The sequence below is a fragment of the Bubalus kerabau genome, chromosome 1, assembly GCF_029407905.1.
Source record: "Bubalus kerabau isolate K-KA32 ecotype Philippines breed swamp buffalo chromosome 1, PCC_UOA_SB_1v2, whole genome shotgun sequence".
NCBI classification, from domain to species: Eukaryota; Metazoa; Chordata; class Mammalia; order Artiodactyla; family Bovidae; genus Bubalus; species Bubalus kerabau.
Window position 1 is genome coordinate 56,429,492 of NC_073624.1, and position 20,915 is coordinate 56,450,406.

The 20,915-nt window shown below is 44.9% G+C and overlaps 1 protein-coding gene across 2 annotated transcripts in view; it reads right to left on the reverse strand.

The window, feature by feature from the left end:
- Window positions 1-20,915, reverse strand: part of DRAM1 (DNA damage regulated autophagy modulator 1) — a 43,288-nt gene that overhangs the window by 20,885 nt on the left and 1,488 nt on the right. Inside the window, exon 1 of one of the 2 annotated variants that reach the window (XM_055575382.1) lies at window positions 19,734-20,013. The exons of the other annotated variant lie outside the window; for it this stretch is intronic. Within the exon in view, the coding sequence (XP_055431357.1) occupies window positions 19,734-19,864 (131 nt within the window). The 5' untranslated portion in view covers window positions 19,865-20,013. Of the gene's footprint in view, window positions 1-19,733; window positions 20,014-20,915 lie in introns of those variants that run through there. 2 annotated transcript variants of the gene reach the window in all.

Below are 20,915 nucleotides of genomic sequence, written 5' to 3' on the forward strand. Positions count from 1 at the left end.
TACTGGAGTTGGTTGCCATTGCCTTCTCCGACTGTATCACCTGGGAAACCCTTTAAGGATAGTAGTGGTTGCCTACTCTTGTTAGTACAAACAGAAGCTCCCTCTTTCATCTCAGACACTGACATGCCATCCTGACGAGGAAGACCCAGAAACTTAGGGTCCATGTGAGTCATGGCCACGGTACATCATCAAACATCAGAAGGACTGGGAGGTCTGGGTAATAGGATGGCATTCATTACCACACAATCAGCCTTGACAAATATCACCCATCTTACTTTGGGAAAGTTGGAATGAGACATCACCACCTAAGAAAGGAATCAGAGCTTCTGCCCAGATGTCAACCTTGATAAAGTGTGGACCAACTTGGGGTAAATATGAGTCAAAAACAAGACTGGAGCTGCTCTGAAAATTGATGTGGTGTGATCCGGCTACTATCAAGCTCTGAGGAAGACAGCTCCCAAAGCATCCTGTCCTTGAAAGCAGATAGGGTGGGGACCCTGGAGGAAGTGAACCAGATATAGCTATTTGACACAAAAGAAACCACCTTAGGCCTAAGCCGCTTTGTGATCTAAGCCTGGCCACAATGCTTGCCCTTGAACATGTCTCAGCAATAAGGATCTTAAGGGAACAAAAGAACAAACAACTGTTATCAGGGAAGAGGAATAAAAATAGCAAAGGTAATAAATAGTTGTAAAGACTCAAAGTTCTGTTTCAATGGTAAAGTTAGCCTGAAGCACTTTCTGGAACTGTTTTGTAGAATTTGGTTTCCCTGGGGCTCAGACAGAATGTGGTCCACTGGAGAAGGGAATGGCAAACCACTTCAGTATTCGTGCCTTGAGAACCCCATGAACAGTATGAAAAGGCAAAATGATAGGATACTGAAAGAGGAACTCCCCAGGTCGGTAGGTGCCCAATATGCTACTGGAGATCAGTGGAGAAATAACTCCAGAAAGAATGAAGGGTTGGAGCCAAAGCAAAAACAATACCCAGTTGTGGATGTGACTGGTGATAGAAGCAAGGTCCAATGCTGAAAAGAGCAATATTGCATAGGAACCTGGAATGTCAGGTCCATGAATCAAGGCAAATTGGAAGTGGTCAAACAAGAGATGGCAAGAGTGAACGTCGACATTCTAGGAATCAGCGAACTAAAATGGACTGGAATGGGTGAATTTAACTCAGATGACCATTATATCTACTACTGCAGGTAGGAATCCCTTAGAAGAAATGGAGTAGCCATCATGATCAACAAAAGAGTCCGAAATGCAGTACTTGGATGCAATCTCGAAACGACAGAATGATTTCTATTTGTTGCCAAGGCAAACCATTCAATATCACAGTAATCCAAGTCTATGCCCCAACCAGTAATGCTGAAGAAGCTGAAGTTGAACGGTTCTATGAAGACCTACAAGACCTTTTAGAACTAACACCCAAAAAAGATGTCCTTTTCATTATAGGGGACTGGAATGCAAAAGTAGGAAGTCAAGAAACACCTGGAGTAACAGGCAAATTTGGCCTTGGAGTACAGAATGAAGCAGGGCAAAGGCTAATAGAGTTTTGCCAAGAGAACGCACTGGTCATAGCAAACACCCTCTTCCAACAACACATGAGAAGACTCTACACATGGACATCACCAGATGGTCAATACTGAAATCAGATTGATTATATTCTTTGCAGCCAAAGATGGAGAAGTTCTATACAGTCAACAAAAACAAGACTGGGAGCTGACTGTGGCTTAGATCATGAACTCCTTATTGCCAAATTCAGACTGAAATTGAAGAAAGTAGGGAAAACCACTAGACCATTCAGGTATGACCTAAATCAAATCCTTTATAATTATACAGTGGAAGTGAGAAATAGATTTAAGGGACAAGATCTGATAGATAGAGTACCTGATGAACTATGGACAGAGGTTCGTGACATTGTACAGGAGACATGGATCAAGACCATCCCCATGGAAAAGAAATGCAAAAAAGCAAAATGGCTGTCTGGGAAGGCCTTACAAATAGCTGTGAAAAGAAGAGAAGCGAAAAGCAAAGGAGAAAAGGAAAGATATAAGCATCTGAATGCAGAGTTCCAAAGAATAGCAAGAAGAGATAAGAAAGCCTTCCTCAGCAATCAATGCAGAGAAATAGAGGAAAACAACAGAATGGGAAAGACTAGGGATCTCTTCAAGAAAATTAGAGATACCAAGGGAACATTTCATGCAAAGATGGGCTTGATAAAGGACAGAAATGGTATGGACCTAACAGAAGCAAAAGATATTAAGAAGAGGTGGTAAGAATACACAGAAGAACTGTACAAAAAAGATCTTCACAACCAAGATAATCACGATGGTGTGATCACTCACCTAGAGCCAGACATCCTGGAATGTGAAGTCAAGTGGGCCTTAGAAAGCATCACTATGAACAAAGCTAGTGGAGGTGACGGAATTCCAGTTGAGCTATTTCAAATCCTGAAAGATGATGCTGTGAAAGTGCTGCACTCAATATGCCAGCAAATTTGGAAAACGCAGCAGTGGCCACAGGACTGGAAAAGGTCAGTTTTCATTCCAATCCCAAAGAAAGGCAATGCCAAAGAATGCTCAAACTACTGCACAATTGCACTCATCTCACATGCTAGTAAAGAAATGCTCAAAATTCTCCAAGCCAGGCTTCAGCAATACGTGAACCGTGAACTTCCTGATGTTCAAGCTGGTTTTAGAAAAGGCAGAGGAACCAGAGATCAAATTGCCAACATCCGCTGGATAATCGACAAAGCAAGAGAGTTCCAGAAAAACATCTACTTCTGCTTTATTGACTATGCCAAAGCCTTTGGCTGTGTGGATCACAATAAACTGTGGAAAATTCTGAAAGAGATGAGAATACCAGACCACCTGATCAGCCTCTTGAGAAACCCATATGCAGGTCACGAAGCAACAGTTAGAACTGGACATGGAACAACAGACTGGTTCCAAATAGGAAAAGCAGCACGTCAAGGCTGTATATTGTCAACCTGCTTATTTAACTTATATGCCGAGTACATCATGAGAAACACTGGGCTGGAAGAAGCACAAGCTGGAATCAAGATTGCCGGGAGAAATATCAATCACCTCAGATATGCAGATGACACCACCCTTATGGCAGAAAGTGAAGAGGAACTCAAAAGCCTCTTGATGAAAGTGAAAGAGGAGAGTGAAAAAGTTGGCTTAAAGCTCAACATTCAGAAAACGAAGATCATTGCATCCGGTCCCATCACTTCTTGGCAAATAGATGGGGAAACAGTGGAAACAGTGTCAGACTTTATTTTTGTGGGCTCCAAAGTCACTGCAGATGGTGATTGCAGCCATGAAATTAAAAGACGCTTACTCCTTGGAAGGAAAGTTATGACCAACCTAGATAGCATACTCAAAAGCAGACACATTACTTTGCCAACAAAGGTCCGTCTAGTCAAGGCTATGGTTTTTCCTGTGGCCATGTATGGATGTGAGAGTTGGACTGTGAAGAAGGCTGAGCGCCGAAGAATTGATGCTTTTGAACTGTGGTCTTGGAGAAGACTCTTGAGAGTCCCTTGGACTGCAAGGAGATCCAACCAGTCCATTCTAAAGGAGATCAGCCCTGGGTGTTCTTTGGAAGGAATGATGCTAAAGCTGAAACTCCAGTACTTTGGCCACCTCATGCGAAGAATTGACTCATTGGAAAAGACTCTGATGCTGGGAGGGATTGGGGGCAGGAGGAGAAGGGGACGACAGAAGATGAGATGGCTGGATGGCATCACCAACTCGATGGACTTGAGTTTGAGTGAACTCCGAGAGTTGGTGATGGACAGGGAGGCCTGGCGTGCTGCAATTCATGGGGTCACAAAGAGTCGGACACGACTGAACAACTGAACTGAACTGAACTGGGGCTCAGATGGTCAAGAATCAGCCTCCAATGCAGGAGACCTGGGTTCGATCCCTGGATGGGGCAAATCTCCTGGAGAAGGAAATGCCAACCATTCCTGTATTCTTGCCTGGGAAATCCCATGTACAGAGCTGCGGCTGCAAAGAGTCAGACATGACTGAGCAACCGAGCAAAAGCCCTCTTGAGGGCTCACCCACCAGATCAACGGAACCCTAAGGGATGAGAATGTTGACCTTTTTTGACCTCATGGTTCTCAAGCTTGGATACTGTTGACCTCTGCCTCAATTCTATGCTGAATTCCCCTCCACTCAAGCCCTTTCATGAGTACGCATGTACCTTAGCTTAAAACTTACCTAATTTTACTTTGGGGGGAGATACTGCTTTGGGAAAAAGTGTTTTACTTACTTGCTGTAACTAATAAATCCTTCTTTATTCTGTTCTCTGGCTTGGTTGTGTCTCCTGGCTTGATATCTACCAAAAGACAGACTCAGTTTTGAGGGTAACATCATCAGGAAGGTTAAATTCTTCAGCAGAAGAGCTGAGGAGAATATCAAGGGGGTGTGTGTGTGTGTGTTGTGTGTGTGTGTGTGTCTGTGTCAGAGGTGGCGGGGGAGTGTCTGTGTCCTGGCAGCTTGAAGCCACATGGAGGGAGGGCTATTAAATGTTAACAAGTGCTTTTCTTTAAAAATATATGTATATATATTTTTTCATATACATATCCATGTCAGGTGGAAGCTGTAAGGCTATGTGCATATATACATATGTATTTTATGTATATTATATATACATTATATATATATATATGAAAGACTTTCTGACCTTAAAATGTTCTTTTAAGTCTTTTGGTCTCCAAGCTAATATACATTATAAGTAAATATTACATCACATTTTCTGCCCTACACTAGAATCCAGAGCATAACAATCAAGGGAGTACCAAGGGAATCTATGGTACCCTTCTTATTTACTTTAAAAAAAAAAAAAAAAACATTTATTTGGCTGTGCTGGGTCTTAGTTGCCACATGTGGGATGTAGTTCCCTGACCAGGGGTCGAACCTACTCCCCCTGCATTGGGAGCATGGAGTCTTAGGCACAGGACCACCAGGGAAGTCCCTTATTTTACACTTTTTAAGCCCACAGTGAATGATCATATTGTGCAGAGGGAGAGGTAGTGGGATCTGGCTGGCATATCTGTACCTGGGCACCTGATTTAGGAAAGTGGAGAGTGAATGCCAAGCCAAACCAGTTGCCTCCCAGTTTGGCAGAAGGAGTCCTCTGACCCAGCTCCCACCACAGAACTCTCTGTCACGTGACTTAAGCCCTGCCTGCCTGCCTCCCATCCACATCCTCACTTGCCTCCCAGTAAAGGAGGCACTTCCTGGAAACTGTACGGGGATAGGAACTCATCGTTCTCTTGCTTGGGGCTTAGAAGCTATTGAGGTTGTTATGTGTACACAGTTGTGCCTAGGAAACCAATTTACGCCTATATTTACTGTATTTGGAGAAGGAAATGGCAACCCACTCCAGTACTTATGCCTAGAAAATCCCATGGACGGAGAAGCCTGGTAGGCTACAATCCATGGGGTCGCAAAGAGTCAGACACGAGTGAGTGACTTCACTTTCTTTCTTTCTTCACTGTATTTACATTCTACAAGTTTAGTTCATCACGGAAAATTCCAAGTGGTTTATCTAACATCTTTCTCCAAAATAATGTAAACATTAAGCCAGTTCATAATCTACCTGATGCTCAGAGGAAGAAAAACATTACAAATAAGACATGCATGATAATATGTTTGGTCAAATGCTGCTCTTTAAAACATTGGATACCTGTGATTCCATTCCATTACCCTAAAGTCTACGCTCATGGTTTATTGGGGGAACTGAGATGCTGACAGTATGCAAAATTATCTGCGTGCCCAGACTGAGGTTTATTAGATTCCCCTAAAATCCTAGGCCCATTGTTCGGATGATTAGCCAGGACTTAGAACCGAAAAACACTTAATGCACCAGTAAAAGGAGACTATCATTTCCTTTTTCTTCACATTTAAATATATTATTCAAAGTAAATATTATAATAAATAGTCATTCCAGGGAATTTTCTTGGCAATCCAGTAATTAGGACTCAATGCTTTCACAGCCATTACCCAGGTTCAATCCCTGGTCGGGGAACTAAGATCCCACAAGACTCTTGGACCAAAAAAAAAAAGATACCCTTTTACTACTTTAAATTATTAGGGTTAACTTTTTGGCAGCTTCACTGAGTGATTATTCTAGGGCAAGAGGTACCCTATAGCTATGTAAACTTTTTTTCAAGGTGTAGTTGATATACAATATTATATTCAACTACTTTTAAACTTGAGAAGAATATCCTAGTCATAAACGCAAATGACTTGCTGTTTTCTCACTTTATCCACATGCAATTACCTCTATCAACCCAAATTCCCTCTTTGTTCATTCATACAACATTTTCAAAATAGTGCTAAGCATCTCCTACTTGGTGGGAATTGTGCCTGGTGATGAGGATACAAAGATGAACAGATGATTCACTTTGAGAAGCTTCAGGCAGTTCAGTTCATTCGCTCAGTTGTGTCCAACTCTTTGCAACCCCATGAAAAAGCTTAGTATCTAATAAAAAAAAAATCAGATTTATTGATTCAACTTATAGTTACTGATAGCCTCTTATGCAGCAGGCAATTCTGTAGAAGGGCTTCCCAGGTGGCTCAGTGAGTGGTAAAGAATCTGCCTGCCAATACAGGAGACGCAGGAGCTGCGGGTTCCATCTCTGAGTCAGGAAGATCCCCTGGAGAAGGAAATGGGAACCCACTCCAGTATTCTTGCCTGGAAAATTCCATGGACAGAGGAGCCTGGTGGGCTACAGTCCATGGGACCACAAAGAGTCGGACATGACTAAGCAACTAAGCTTAGTCACGAATGCAGTGGCAAGCAAAACAGAAAAAGTCCCTCCTTTGTGGAATTACATTCTTTTGGGGGGGCAATAAAAATCATCTAGGAGTAATACATGCTGTGAAGAAGAGGCAAGTTGGATAAGAGGACAGGGAGAGATATATGAGCCATCCACCAGAGACAGGGTAATGTGGGAAGGGTACTTGAAACAGAGATCTGAATGAAGTGGAATGTTTGGGCCAGGAAAATTACAAGCAGAGGGCAAAGCCAAGTCAAAGGCCAGAAAGTGGCAATATATCAGAGGAACTGGAAGGAAAGAGGCATGGCTGGAGGGGAGTGAGCCAAGACCTGAGTGCACACGGGCAAGGGGATCATGGAGAGCCCCACAGGTCATGTGAGTCAAGGCAAGGACTCTGTTACTCTAAACATGAAGGGAAGCCACTGAGGGCTGAGAGCAGGGAACTGATATCAAGTTGACTGATGTTGTTAAAGAATATTGCAAAAAGACTGTGAAGAGGCAGGCATGGACCAGGGAGACTTAGGAAGTAATTTCAGTAGTTTATCAAGAGAGGACAGTGGCTTGGACCAGAATGGTAATGAAGAGGGAGGCATAAGAGGTCAGATTCTAAAAATTTTTCTGAGAGGAGTCTCTAAAAGACCATCTCTGCTTGGACTATAGCTGCTAAGATTACAAAAGGAAAAAAGTTAACATTTCCTCAACACTTATACTTGGCCAGGTTCATCTTATTTGGTGTTTAGAATGTTATAAGGAAAGTACTTACTGTCACCTTAAAGAAGAAAAACTGAGACATAGAAAAGAAACTTTGCCCAAGGCCGCAGAAACTGTAAATGGGGAAGCCAAGTCATGCACCTGGAGCTGTCTGACTTCGATGGATACAGTTCAGAACTCTCCTCTGCTCCTATGTTACATTTCTTTTTATTGTAACATGTCATCTCCACATGAATTTACAGAACTGTGCATCGTACAATTGGGTTCATACCAGCTCCCTTCTGAAGTCATTAGTAATTTGTCCTTAGTATGCTTTGACTCTACACTTCATATTCCTGATGGACTGAAATGCAATTACTGTTGAAAAGAGGACTGTTCAGTGGAGCACTCTTTTTTAAGTTGAAATTAAGCATTAATGTTGAAAAGCTGTCAACCCTGCATCAGTCAAAGACTTCCGAGCAACCCTCTACTGCCTTTTAAAAAGTAGAGCTAGCAGAAGAAAAACATGCACAGGTTTAAGTCAGTGGTGAAAAGAAAGAATTTTATGTAATCAAAGATGTTGAAAACCTTAAACAGAGGAGAAATTATGAGAAACCTATATGCAGGTCACGAAGCAACAGTTAGAACTGGACATGGAACAACAGACTGGTTCCAAATAGGAAAAGGAGTACGTCAAGGCTGTATATTGTCACCCTGCTTATTTAACTTCTATGCAGAGTACATCATGAGAAACACTGGGCTGGAAGAAGCACAAGCTGGAATCAAGATTGCTGGGAGAAATATCAATCACCTCAGATATGCAGATGACACCACCCTTATGGCAGAAAGTGAAGAGGAACTCAAAAGCCTCTTGATGAAAGTGAAAGTGGAGAGTGAAAAAGTTGGCTTAAAGCTCAACATTCAGAAAACTAAGATCATGGCATCTGGTCCCATCATTTCATGGCAAATAGATGGGGAAACAGTGGAAACAGTGTCAGACTTTATTTTTGTGGGCTCCAAAATCACTGCAGATGGTGATTGCAGCCATGAAATTAAAAGACGCTTACTCCTTGGAAGGAAAGTTATGACCAACCTAGATAGCATATTCAAAAGCAGAGACATTACTTTGTCAACAAAGGTCCGTCTAGTCAAGGCTATGGTTATTCCTGTGGTCATGTATGGATGTGAGAGTTGGACTGTGAAGAAAGCTGAGTGCCGAAAAATTGATGCTTTTGAACTGTGGTGTTGGAGAAGCCTCTTGAGAGTCCCCTGGACTGCAAGGAGATCCAACCAGTCCGTTCTGAAGGAGATCAGCCCTGGGATTTCTTTGCAAGGAATGATGCTAAGGCTGAAACTCCAGTACTTTGGCCACCTCATGCGAAGAGTTGACTCATTGGAAAAGACTCTGATGCTGGGAGGGATTGGGGGCAGGAGGAGAAGGGGACAACAAAGGATGAGATGGCATCACCAACTCAATGGACGTGAATTTGAGTGAACTCTGGGAGTTGGTGATGGACAGGGAGGCCTGGCATGCTGCAATTCATGGGGTCACAAAGAGTTGGACATGACTGAGCGACTGAACTGAACTGATAGTTGATTCAGAAGGCAAACAACACTACGAGCTGTGGAAGTTTAGGATCTTTGATTTCCTTATTGCACTGTAAAGACTGAAATGTCATTAAGTAATGTCAGAATATGTGACTGTATACACAGCTGCTGCTGCTGCTGCTGCTGCTAAGTCGCTTCAGTTGTGTCCAACTCTGTGCGATCCCATGGACGGCAGCCCACCAGGCTCCTCCATCCCTGGGATTCTCCAGGCAAAAATACTGGAGTGGGTTGCCATTTACTTCTCCAATGCATGCATGCATGCTAAGTCACTTCAGTTGTGTCCGACTCTATGTGACCCTATGGACAGCAGCCCACCAGGCTCCTCTGTCCACAGGATTCTCTAGGCAAGGATACTGGAGTGGGTTGCCATTTCCTTCTCTGACTGTATACACAGAGACCTCATTATCCTATTATTTATTATCTCAAGTCCCATTGTTGCAGCTGAACAAGGAAGCAAAAGTCACCATTGCCTGAAATTCACTGTAGTTAAGAATCAAAAACTTGGGACTTCCCTTGTAGCTCAGTCAGCAAAGAATCTACCTGCAATGCAGGAGACCTGAGTTCGATTCCTGGGTTGGGAAGATCCCCTGGAGAAGGAAATGGCAACCCACTCCAGTATTCTTGCCTGGAGAATCCCATGGATAGAGGAGCCTGGCAGGCTACACACAGTCCATGGGATCACAAGAGTCAGACACGACTTAGTGACTAAACCACAATAATCAAAAAACCTGGTTTAAGCAGGAAGCCATCAAAAACTAGGTGAATATGGTGGGAGTGGGGTGGGGAGTAAATCAGGAGTTTGGGATGAACACACACACACTAATATATATAAAATAGATATATAACAAGGATCTATTGTATAGCCCAGGGAACTATATTCAATATCTTATAATAATAACCTATAATGGAAAAGAATTTGAAAAAGAATATGTATATACATAACTGAATCACTTTGCTATGCAACTGAAACTAACAAAACATTGTAAATCAACTATATTTCAACTAAAAACAATAAATAAAAATTATATGAATATGTACACACCACAAATATACAACTGTCCATACATTCATCTGCCTGTGTACTGACGCTGGCCAAGGCTGTAACGTGTGTTATATGAGTCCACTATGTGTCCTCCTGGCATACACACCACATGTACTGTGGATGATCTCATTTCCAGTTTCAGTGTCTTTACAGTGGAGGGAAATCTTACAAACACTTCTGAAGCAGTTGCAGTACCGAATCCTTCTAGTTTTTCATCAGGTTCTGTACATCTTTACACTTGTCATAAACACTACTAAATGGACTGCAATTTTTGACAAGTTGTCTCTTTGGAATCTTTCCGAAGCATTCAACTGAGTTCCCTTAGAAATGACAACTATCTTTTTGCATTCGCAGCCCAACAGTTCCTGTACACTGATTTTAAATCACACAATCACAGTAGAGAGAATACATCTGGCATAAACTCATTTGGGAACCAACACAGCTAGCATTTGACAGGTGGACAAAGAAATAGATGAGAGAAGAGAGCGAGCAGCTCTGAGAGAGGCCACTGCTGGGAGAGGTTTCCAGGGACCCCCAGCTTCCGTCACTGCATTTTTCAGAGAATGAGTTTATCAGTTAGGAGAGCAAGTTGATTAAGTTGAGGTTGGTTAAGAAAGCTACTATTATATTCACAAACTGAGCGGTTATAAAATTAGCCCTCACCTCAACCAAATGTCTTTTCCCACTTAACACTGGCATCTATCCAGACCAATGTGGACTGGTCCCTTGATATTACTAATAGCAAACACTAACAGAGAACTTATGTTCTTGACCAGGGCACTGATGAGTTCTAAGTGAGTTCACATGTTCATGCATCAGGCAGGTGCTATTATTAACCCACAGAGAAGCAAAAAAAGTCATATGAATTGTCCAAACTCTCACAGCTGGTGTACATGGCAGAGTTGTATTCAAATCAAAGGTATCTACTCCAAAGTTGTTCCCTTACTTAGCACACTATGTTCCCTCTGAGTATGATTATCAAGTGTTGTTCAGTTCAGTTCAGTTCAGTCGCTCAGTCGTGTCCAACTCTTTGCGACCCCATGAATCACAGCACGCCAGGCCTCCCGGTCCATCACCAACTCCTGGAGTTCACTCAGACTCACACCCATCGAGTCAGTGATGCCATCCAGCCATCTCATCCTCTGTCGTCCCCTTCTCCTCCTGCCCCCAATCCCTCCCAGCATCAGAGTCTTTTCCAATCAGTCAACTCTTCGCATGAGATGGCCAAAGTACTGGAGTTTCAGCTTTAGCATCATTCCTTCCAAAGAAATCCCAGGGCTGATCTCCTTCAGAATGGACTGGTTGGATCTCCTTGCAGTCCAAGGGACTCTCAAGTTAAATACTTGTAAATACTCACAAATAGCACTACAAAGTGAGGGTGTAAAATATGGAAACTTTCATGAAGTCAACAGAAATGATCTTGGAGGACAACCGGAACCACAATCAAAGTTAATGAACAATGAACACTGGCAGAATGAGCTAACAGTTGAAGAGAGGCTGAGAAGACTAATAATACGGACCCTTCCGCTGCGAATGATCTTAGCAATCACACAGTATATACTAATCACCGACTACGTATTTCAGTTGACTTTATTGGCAAAGTAATGTCTCTGCTTTTTAATATGCTGTCTAGGTTTGTCATAGCTTTTCTTCCAAGGAGCAAGCGTCTTTTAATTCTATGGCTGCAGTCACCATCTGCAGTGATTTTGGAGCCCCCCAAAATAAAGTCTGTCATGGTTTCCATTGTTTCTCCATCTATTCATTACAGGAACTTTATCTTTTGCTCCTCTAGGAGCTTTATCTTTTCATTCTGGTTTATCCATTAGAAATGGATTTTGTTCCTTATAAGCATTAGCACATAGTTATGATTATATATATAAAACCTAAATTTTGTGATTATTAACTAAATAAGGATAATTTTTAGATCCAGTTTTGGAGTTAAAGACCCAACCTCTTTTATGTTGTTCACTATGTGATTTGGCCTCCCTTTTGGCTTAATCCTCGGTGATCCCAGTTTTCTGCCACCACTCACTAGGCAGGGGGCATGGTTATGAGGAAGAACAATGGGAATAGCCAAAGACCTCTGAGAAGGTAACAGGCAGGAAGGTCAGGGATCTCCAAACAGAGGAAATAGGCTGCAAGTGTCAGACATTTTTCTCTCGCTTAAGCGGTAGGAGGAAACAAACTAGTGATATTTTTTCCCCTTCTCTATACAAATTTAAAAGGAGGTTTCTCTTAAAATAATGTGCTGCCATAATGACACCTGGTTTCACCTGAAGTTAATTATTCTCAAACCTTGAGTTAACCAATGCATTTTTCTTATGGAAATGTTTGTCTTAAGCTATGTTAATGTACTATGCATTTACCCTAGACTCTGTCTTCAAGTGGTTGTGGTTGCCGCCAAATGGCTCAGAACCTACTCAACAAACCATTATGTTAAACTCAGAATTTGTTCCCCTAATCTGTGTAAATGAAACTATTTGTATGCTAATCTGCCCTTCTACAAGATTCAAGTCAATGGTTTCATGGCCTGGGATGAATCTTCTGGTGTCAAGATTATCCCAAAATGCATCTTATGGGTGAGGGGCCTGGTGCCATTCTGAGATTTAAGACATTCCTTTCATTCATTAACAGACTGCTAGTGACTATATAACATCCAGCTGAAGACTAGCAGGGAGGTACTCTTTCTGCCCCTTTCTGATGCCTATGTCAGAAGCTTTCTCTATCTCCTTTATACTCTAATAAAACTTGATTACACAAAAGCTCTGAGCAATCAAGCCTCGTCTCTGGCCCTGGATTGAATTCTTCTCCTCCGGAGGCCAAGAATCCTGGCATCTTTTCGTGGGTCAGCAACAACCTTTCACCACAAGCCACCCAGGTGGCATAGTGGTGAAGAATCTGCCTGCAGTACAGGAGACCCAGGTTCAATCCCTGGGTTGGGAAGATCCCCTGGAGAAGGGAATGGCAACCCACTCCAGTAGCCTTGCCTGGAGAACCCCATGGACAGAGGAGCCTGGTGGGCTACAGTCCATGGGGTTGCAAAGAGTTGGACACGACTGAGTGACTAACACATACACACAAGCCACCCAGCAAACGGTACTTGCACAAAACGTGAGACTAGGCTAATGAAAAGCAATCAGGATACAGAATTGGCAAAAAATTAAAACTAAAGGGCCACAGAATATTCTGGAAGTAGGAGACACAGGCCAAAGCAGAAGGTATAAAAAGAGAAAGGCTTATCAGCTGGGATAAAGGTGACTGAAAATAGCCTGAGGGATTTGGTAGGAGAAGAAATATAAGAAACTATAACAAGTTAAGCATGATTGTACTTAAGAATATGGGTGTGGCCTTGCAAAATCTAAACAAATTCTTTGAGGTTGACTTTTATTTGTCTTTGGTTTTCACATCCCTGCATTAATGGGCTTCTCAGGTGGTGCTAGTGGTAAAGAATCTGCCTGCCAATGCAGGAGAGGTATGCCTGTATTGAGAAGATTCCCTGGAGGAGGAAACGGCAACCCACTCCAATTCTCCATGTGCCAGGAGAATTCCATGGACAGAGGAGCCTGGCAGGCTACAGTCCATAGGGTCGCAGAGTCGGACACAACCGAAGCGACTTAGCACACACGCAGTACAGAAACTATTTGTTGAATTTGGTGACTGTTTTAATCCCCATGCTTCTAATTTAATTTTCTGACAGGAAACATTCATTTGGCTAAAAAATAAATTCATCTAAAAAGGTATGCCAAGTTTAGAAGATGTTACCTTTGGGAGAAACTGGGAAAAAAAGATACATGAAGATGACCTACAGTGGGTAGGGGGCGTGAATGGGAGGGAGGCTCATGAGGGAAGGTATATATGTATACTTATGGCTGACTCACATTATTGTATGCAGAAACTAACACAACATAGTAAGCAACTATCCTCCAATTAAAAAAAAAAGACACATGGGATCTTTAATATTTTTTATAACTGGATGTAAAATGACAGTTATCTTAAAATTAAAACATTAATTTTTTTTGTAAGTATGGCAAGGCAAGTCTTATTCCCACCCTTTTATTTCCATCTGCTAAGGTCTCAATGACCATGTGATCATGGCCACCTCCTTCAATCATACATAGATAAACCACTTTTATTAGTTTCTTCATGCAAGCTAATACAAATGTATATTATTTCTCCCTCACCATCTTTACCATGGTAGCTATTTGGTTCTGAGTCTTGCTTTTTTCCATGTAACAATGTAATGGAAATTTTAAAGAGCGTATTCTATGTGTAGAACTTTTGTTTGAGGTATTCTTAGGTAAATCATACTTATTTAGCCAGTCCTCTACTGAGGGACATTTGTATTGTTTCCAACCCTTTGTTATTAAAAGCCGTTATTAATACTATATAGATATTGTATTTGTGTCATTTTGATAACTAGTGCCTAAGTCCCTTCACAGAGACTGAATCATTTTACATTCCCATCAGTGATGTACGGGAGCCTGTTGTCCCAAAGTCTCGACAGTAGAATGTGTTATCAAACATTTGGGTTTCTGCCAATCCAGTAGATTTTAATTTTTGTTCCATTCATGAGGTTGAGTATATTTCCATTTGTCCAATATACTGAAGAATAACAATGTTATCAGAAAATGTCTCATAAGAAAGCTGAATTTGATTATTTACTGGAAAGAGGTTCTTCCACAGTTCTGGATCTTATTTAAAATGCATTGGCTAGGGCATCCTTGGTGGCTCAATGGTAAAGAATCTGCATGCCAACGAAGGAGACTCGGGTTTGATCCCTGATCTGGGAAGATACCACCTGCTGTGGAGCAACGAAGCCCGAGCACCACAACTACTGAGCCTGTGCTCTGCTGTGCTGCTGCTAAGTTGATTCAGTCATGTCTGACTCTGTGCGACCCCATAGACGGCAACCCAACAGGCTCCCCCGTCCCTGGGATTCTCCAGGCAAGAACACTGGAGTGGGTTGCCATTTCCTTCTCCAATGCATGAAAGTGAAAAGCGAAAGTGAAGTCGCTTCAGTGATGTCCGACTCTTAGCGACCCCATGGACGGCAGCCTACCAGGCTACTCCGTCCATGGGATTTTCCAGGCAAGAGTACTGGAGTGGGGTGCCACTGCCTTCTCCAGAGCCTGTGCTGTAGAGCCTGGGATCTCCAACTATTGAGCCCATGTGCTGCAAACTACTAAAATCAGCACACCCTAGAACCTGTGCTCCTCAACAAAAGAAGCCACTACAAGGAGAAGCCTGCACACTGCAATGAAAAGTAGCCCCTGCTCAACTCAACCAGAGAAAAGCCAGGGCAGCAACAAAGACCCAGCACAGCCAAAAGTAAATAAGTAAAATTAAAATGCAATGGCTAGTGGTGATCATTTCATAATGTACAGAGATTGCTATGTTGCACACCACGAACTAAGAAACTGTGGTAGGTCAATTACACTTCAAAACAAACATTAGATCTGAAGTTTCCAGAGGTGGGGGCGGGGGAGGAAAAACACAAAGGTAGCCAAAAGGGAAGCCTGGCGTGCTGCAGACCATGGGGTTGCCAACAGTCCGACATGACTGAGCGATTGAACAACAAGCCAAAAGGCACACACTTACAGCTGTAAGATACGGAAGTAAAGTACAACATGAGTAATATAATGAACACTGCTGTATGTTAAGAGAGTAAATCTTAAGGGTTTTCATCACATGGAAAAAATATTTTTTCTTTTATTTTGTATCTATATGAGATAGGTAGTCACTAAAATTATTGTGATGATCATTTCATGATGTACATAAGTTAAATCATGATACTCTACACCTTAAGCTTACTCACCACTGTATGTTAACTGTATCTCAATAAAACTGGAAGATAAGCAAAATTGTAAAATGGAATGGCTTTTATTTAAAGTGTTCAGTGTTGTTTAAAAACATCAGAAGATCAAATTGACTAAACAATGACTTCACGTCAAAGGGTCATCGTTCAGTCCCTAAATCGTGTCCAACTCTTTACGACCCCATGGACTGCAGCATGCCAGGCTTTCCTGTCCTTCACTATCTCCTGGAGTTTGCTCAAACTCACCTTCATTGAGTCTGTGATGCTATCAACCATCTCGTCCTCTGTCATCCCCTTTTTCTCCTGCCCTCAATCTTCCCCAGCATCAGAGTCTTTTCCAGTGAGTTGGCTTTTTGCCTCAAGTGGCCAAAGTATTGGGTGCTCACCCTAAATATGTCCAAAACACTGACCCACCACCAAGGGCCCATCACGCCTTCCCTAAAGGGCTCTGCCCCACCCTGGAGGGAAGAGAAACAAGACTCACAGATGAACACCCAAGAAATAGTAAACTCAACAAATATTGGAGCCTTCATGGATCTTATAGGATCAACATAATAAATAAGCAAATCATATCATTTGTTAGAAGGTAATAGGTCCTGTGGTAAACAAGACTGGGTTGAAGACAGGGGATCAGGAGCCCTGTGGGCCATCAGAGCAGGACTCACAGAGATAATATTCAAACAAAGAAGGAAATAGGGAAGAAAGACTGTGATAATCTGGAGGTAGAGCATTCTGGTAGACAACAGCCAGTGCAAAGGCCAGAAGGAAGATGTGTGCCTAACATGCTCAAGATCCAGGCAGGAGGCCAAGGAGGCTGGAGGAAAGTGGAGGGAATGAGGGTAAGGAGGAATTGGAGGCTTCTTTGAGGGCAGAGATGAGTTAGACAATTAAGTTGTTGTGCAGGCTCAGTCATGATCGACTCTTTGCGACCCCATAGACTGCAGCCTGCCAGGCTCCTCTGTCCATGGGATTTTCCAGGCAAGAATACTGGAGTGGGCTGCCATTTCCTTCTTCAGGGGATCTTCCCAATCCAGGGATCGAACCCTGTCTCCTGTGTCTCCTGTATTGGTAGGTGACTTCTTTACCACCTAGGTAAGGTCTAGGCCAACCAGATAAATTTGGAGTTAATCCCGTCCTGTCCTTGCCCTTCTGATCTTGCCCTTGCCCTGGCCTCAGAGACTTAAGTTTTCTAAGAGGGGCAGAGGTAATCCAGTGCTCCAGCCACTCCTGTAGGCATAAAGAGCAAACAACCTCAAGGCCCGAGGCACACTTAGGCAAGCAATCATGTGCTTGCAGGCTGAAGGCTGCAGGCAACAAGAGAACAATCTTGTACCTTTTTCTTCTATAATTCTGCTTTCTCCTGAAAGTTTTCTTTCCTTGCTAAATTTAAAATTTCTTCCTTGGAACGTCTGTGATTTGAGCATCTCACAACAGGTTGGTCCTGTCAACTGTTTCCCCTTTTCTGCACATCTAATATCTCACCTGGACGTGGTAGTGATCACCACCAGATCAGACTCCTGTGCTCACATGCTCAGTTGCTCAGTCATGTCTGACTCTTTGCAATGCCATGGACTGTAGCCCGCCAGGCTCCTCTGTCCATGGGATTTCCCAGGCAAGAATACTGGAGTGGGCTGCCATTTCCTTCTCCAGGGGATCTGCCCAACCCAGGGATTGAACCCATGTCTCCTGCATCTCCTGAGTTGGCAGGTGAATTTTTCACCACTGATCCACCTGGGGAGCCCTCAGAAACTGCTACAAAGATTCAAATGCTGCCTCTGATCACCTACCCAATTCATACCAAATACTATCTGCCCCAGCTTCCCTGAGAGCTCAGTTGGTAAAGAATCCACCTGCAATGCACGAGACCCTGGTTCGATTCCTGGGTCAGGAAGAGCCACTGGAGAAGGGATAGGCTACCCACTCCAGTATTCTTGGGCTTCCCTTGCGGCTCAGCTGGTAAAGAATCCGCCTGCAGTGCAGGAGACCTGGGTTCGATCCCTGGATTGGGAAGACGCCCTGGAGAAGAGAAAGGCTACCCACTCCAGTATTCTGACCTGGAGAATTCCATGGACTGTATAGTCCATGGGGTCACAAAGAGTCAGACAGACTGAGCCACTTTCAGTTTCACTGTCTGCCCCGACCTTCAAACTGGTGACAAACAAAGCTACTACTTTCTCAATAAAAAGCATTACAGGGAGAGAACTCTTTCTTTTTACACCAGTCTAAGAGGATCTATCCCACTTCAGAATCAAGAGAAGCGAGACAATGAGAACAAAGACTATTGAGGAGAAACCAAGCCGAGGTTTCTGCAGGGGCAGCAGGCCTGATGGGAAAGTCATCTTGCGTCGGCAAAACCACCGTTACTCCAGACTGGCTTCTGTGCATTCTTCTGTGCTTGCTTCCTTGCACCTTTAAACTCTAGTCTCCACTTGCTCCACCTTCATTTCCCCTTCGTCGTCTACTAAAAAGACTATATAGAGCATTGCCCTCCAGGCAGCACAGCTGCAAGAGGAAGAGGCCCTGCAATTTCTGTAATCTCTACAATCCCTACAATAATTAAGCAGTAACCTTAGGTCTCACCAACTTTCTAATCCTCTCACCAATCAATACAGATCCAGAGGGGTAAGACAGGATAGATACACCACTAGGATAAGGATGGATCTTTCTGATGTTTAAGGAATGCCATTAACACGGGCAAGGCACAGAGCTGGGAGCCACAGGAAATCCAGACATGTGTTCTGGGCACTAATAAAGTGACTCTCAATAAAGGTAGAGGCCAAACTTCCCCTGTGGTCCAGTGGTTCAGACTGTGACTTCTAATGTATGGGGCATGAGTCAATCCCTGGTGAGGGAATTAAGATCCCAACAGTGTGCCCCCAACCCCAAAAATAGGTAGAGGCAAAAACTCATGAAAAATGAAACTGTGTGGCAACAAGACCTGAGATGTCACCAATCACTGACAATCTGAAGACCAAGTACCCAGAGGGATCTTGGGCAGCTCCATACAAAAGAACTTAGAGCCGCTCTCAAAGACCCAAGGGTAGCACGGTGGTGCTTCTGGCAGAGGGATTAATCTGGGTGTGAGTTCTGCTTCCAATTTCCCAGCTGTGACATCAGTGTCACACTGATGATATTTCAACATCTGCTTAAACTTAAGTTTTCTCGCAAGAAAGAGGAGCCAGACAGCTGCTTCTCTAGGATGTTGGGAAGCGGAAGTGAAATCCAGGAGCTGCTTTAGCATAGGGCTTCCCTGGTAGCTCAGATGGTAAAGATTCTGCCTGCAATGTGGGAGGTGCAGGTTCCATTCCTGGGTCAGGAATATTCTCTGGAGAAGGGAATGGCAACCCACTCCAGTATTCTTGCCTGGAGAATCCCATGGACAGAGGAGCCAGGCGGGCTACAGTCCGTAGGGTCGCAAAGAGTCGGACGCGACTGGGCGACTAGATTTACTACACAGTCAGCAAGTGCCATCCATCAGGACCCACTCTGGTCTCAATACCGCCCAAGAGGCGTCTGCCCAATACCCAGTCTGCAAGTTCTCCTGTCTATGCTGAGCCTCTCAGGATGCCACTCTGTTCAGTGTCGGGGTAAAATCGGAACTGCTCAGCTCCCACGCCCTGTCTCCCAGTCCATCCCGGGACCACCGGGGGCACCCTCTTCTATACGTGGGTACCCGATCTTTCAGCAGGACGCTCAGTGGGGTCTGGACACCTTCCTTTGGCATCAGCAGCGCTCCCCGCGCGGTGCCCCGCGTCCAGCCTCGCTCTGCCGGCTCCTCACCTGATGTAGGGGAGAAAGGGGTTGACGTGCCCGGAGAGCACGGCGACCACGTAGGAAATGATGAAGGCAGCGGACGACCAGGTCACCAGCAGGAAGGGGACGAAGGCCATTCCCCGGAGAAAGCACAGCATCGCGCCGCCACAGCCGGGAGGGCGCTGCGCTCTGCGGAGCCGGGCCGCGGGGCTGGTCGCTGGGCTGCTCCGCGCTGCCGGGAGGCCGGGGCGGCGCACGTGCGGTGAACAGCCGCGGGCTGCCGGGCTGACCCGAGGCTCCGCGACGGCGGGGCAGGCCCGGCTCCGGAGGGAGGGGAGGCGCGGAGAGCGGAGCGAGGAGGCTGGCGGCAAGGCAGCGGCCCGGGGTGGGTGGGGCGCGGGCGGCCCGGGCTTGTTGCGAAACCAGTGAAGTCACAAAGCGGCGGCCCTCGCCGACTTGCCCGGCGCGCGGCGACTTCCCCGCGGACGCGACGCCGGGGCTGCCGGGGACCCGGCTCCTTTCGGTTTTGGTTCGGCCTCCCGGCGCGGGACGCGGCGGGGATGCCCGCCCAGACGGTCCCAGTCTACCCGCGCCGTCCTGCCTCTTGCGCAACTCCGGAGAAACGGTTCAACTCCTCCCCGCCCCTCCTCCTCCCCTCGGGGTTTCCGGGGTACCGGGCCTCGAACCCCGACGGCTTCCTCTGCGTGGTCCCGCCGCCCGCGCGTCCCCAGGGAGAGCGTGACCACCGCGTGGTGACATCTACCGCGTCCCGCCCGGCTGCACGGCTCCGGGCAAAACTGTTGGGTGACGTTCTCCAGGCCATGGGACATGGATGTGGCACCCACCTGGGCGGTGTCCACCTGGAAACCCGGAGCATGTGGAGGCTGGGGGTTGCGGGAGTGAGGGTGGGGGGCCGGACTGAGCTCTGGCCGAGCCTGTGCTGCCCACAGTTCTACTTCCCTCGTCCCTCCCACCCCTAGGCGGACTTCTCTTTCCTAGAAATTAAGTTTCTGTTTCTCTCACGGATCAGGGTTAGCCCAGGTTTGGAGCTATGTCGTAAGACTGGTAATAGTGACTTCGTATATTTCAAACCCTGCGAAAGGGATTTGTGCTCCGAGGCGCTTGCAAGCACGGTGATTTTGAAATACAGTTTAGGAATTCTGAGCCCAAGGTATGTGACGTCACGGGGTCGCTGGTAACCAAACGTGG